Genomic DNA, 2288 nt, shown 5'->3' with positions numbered 1-2288 from the left:
CAATTTATATCGACTATTTATATTACACACTTCGCAATTTATATCAGATTTTCGCGCTCAATGTTTCATCCGTACTCGATCTCGTTCGGTAGTAAACTGCCTGCGATGTTCGGTCCGCAACCATTTATACACGCAAGCAATGTAAGTCCAGAACACTCGCGTAATTACCAGATACGTCGCGAACATTCCCACTATCGCGCGCCTAGAAAATTCCAGAGCGCCAAAGGCGACGTCACGTCTGGAGCGTTTCCGTTACAATATCTTTAATTACATACAACACTTCTACAGTCTGTCGTGTGTTACACCACTATATTATACCGATTTTTTGTCAAATGGCAAGGGTCTCCAAAATAAGATGCCATTCATACACCAGATGACCCATGAACGGGAAAATTTATCAAAAAAATTGTAGCTTTTGAAATGTATACCTTATCTGGCGGTAAATGCTCATTTTTTCGTATTTGTCTTGGATTTCTGTATCATTTCTTAAGAAACGCCAAACTTTGCAAAGCTGTTTGGGTAATAAATAAAATAAATCGGAAAATAAGGCCTTTACCCATTTTAGTGTATAGTGGTCTACTTCATGTCCTCCAATCGCTTTCTCGTAAGTTTAATATTAACAAAATGGCACCGTATTTTAGAACATTCCAAATAGTCTCGCAAAAGTGAGCAGTAGATCCCTCCCCTCTTAAGTAGAAAATGTTTTTTCCCAAAATGTGCCCAACAAACATGCCATCGCAATCTTGTATGCAACCACATTTGCTCTAGCTCATAAAATAGGGAGGGGGTGTTGGGAAGGAGAACAATCTCTTCGGTTTTGGTTAATTAATTTCACATAATTGGTCTAATGTGCGTATTTTCGGCCATTTATTTCTCGACTTAGAAACAATACCAAAATGCGGTTTTTGATTTCATGTATTCGGCTCAACTTTGCGCAAGTGGACTATGACATATGGCACATTTGTAGGTAACAAGCCTATTGAAAATGGGTCAAACGGAGGTGCTCTGCGCTTTTTAATCCGCTTTAGGGGTTTTTCACCAGATGATTTGAGAGAAATTCAAGTGCAGGATTGTACATCAGTTACAGAGATATAAACCTTAGTTCTATGTTAATTTGCCGCCAACCTTGATAATATTTTTCTGAATTTTAGGGTAATCTTAAACATTCTTGGTATTTATATACAGGGTGCAACACGTTAAAAAAAAGTTGTGGTGGTAGAGGAGACTAAAAGAAATGTATCCGTTTTGAAAAGATTATACCCCCAAAAGTTCTTCAAAATGGTGCGCCTTATTCCTTTTAATTTTTGTCTCAAGAACCACAAAAGACTGTAACACCGCCTCTTTATTTTAGTATGGGGAAATGTTTCAGTTAGAGCTGTTCTACCAACCCAACCCACTATACATTTTACCAAGATATTCCAACCCGAACTACGGATTCGAACAGTGACCTTTTGCCCATTAGCGACTTTCACGCCCTTTCGGGTTTTGTTAAAAAACATTCTCCAAATCTCCTTACCCCAAGATGCGTCAAGTCTACGGGGGTGTGAAAGAAATTCTGATCTCGGCGTGAATTGGGTTACTTGAAACACTTCTAAATAACAAAACTATGTATAGTTTCTGAAAACTTAAAAAAATAGTAATCTTGGACAGGTTCGTAGCATAGGTACTCTAGTATACAATAGATGTAAGTAATGGTGGGTTTATACAATCATTATCATTAGTCGACAATAATTAGATCATTCAGAAATAGCCAATAGATGCCAGGGACGGACCTAGACAAAAAAATCGGGGGGGGGGGGGAGCCATGACATTTTGCCAACCCAAATGTAAAAATTTCCAACCCAAACGGGTAGTATCTATTAAGTATTAAGTGGTATTTCCCAGTCTAAATAAATCATGTAGAATGTAAGATATCAGTATACCGTAATCTCTAATACTAATTAAAAGCATTACCAAAATACCAACCTTGTGTAGAAGAAGAAGGAAGTGACTTTCCTATTAAAGAGTCCTTTTTTATAGATTTTGCCGAAATTTCTTATTCCTTCAATAGTCGACTTATCACATTTACGATTTACCTACTTTCGCGGAATTCGCCAACTGGTAATGAAAATTACCAACTCTTGTCAAAATTACCAACTAGTTAAGTATTGGAGGGGCAGCCTGCCCCCCCTTGCCCCCCCCATAGGTCCGTCGCTGATAGATACAAGGGTATGGTTCCGTTGGTTAGCAACATACAATAAACCTTTGTTTCTATTGCCTATTTCTTAATGATCTGATGATAGTCAAGC

The 2288-nt window shown here is 38.1% G+C and overlaps 1 protein-coding gene across 1 annotated transcript in view; it reads left to right on the top strand.

Moving 5' to 3' along the window:
- LOC116163851 (acyl-CoA synthetase short-chain family member 3, mitochondrial-like) overlaps positions 1 to 1095 on the top strand; it is a 10694-nt gene extending 9599 nt beyond the window's left edge. Inside the window, exon 9 of the mRNA XM_031477981.1 lies at positions 968 to 1095. Within this exon, the coding sequence (XP_031333841.1) occupies positions 968 to 1095 (128 nt within the window). The remainder of the gene's footprint in view (positions 1 to 967) is intronic.
- Positions 1096 to 2288: the final 1193 nt, after the last annotated feature.

This window comes from Photinus pyralis, unplaced genomic scaffold, assembly GCF_008802855.1.
Source record: "Photinus pyralis isolate 1611_PpyrPB1 unplaced genomic scaffold, Ppyr1.3 Ppyr1.4_LG2, whole genome shotgun sequence".
NCBI lineage: Eukaryota > Metazoa > Arthropoda > Insecta > Coleoptera > Lampyridae > Photinus > Photinus pyralis.
This window is presented reverse-complemented; position numbering and strand designations above follow the sequence as displayed.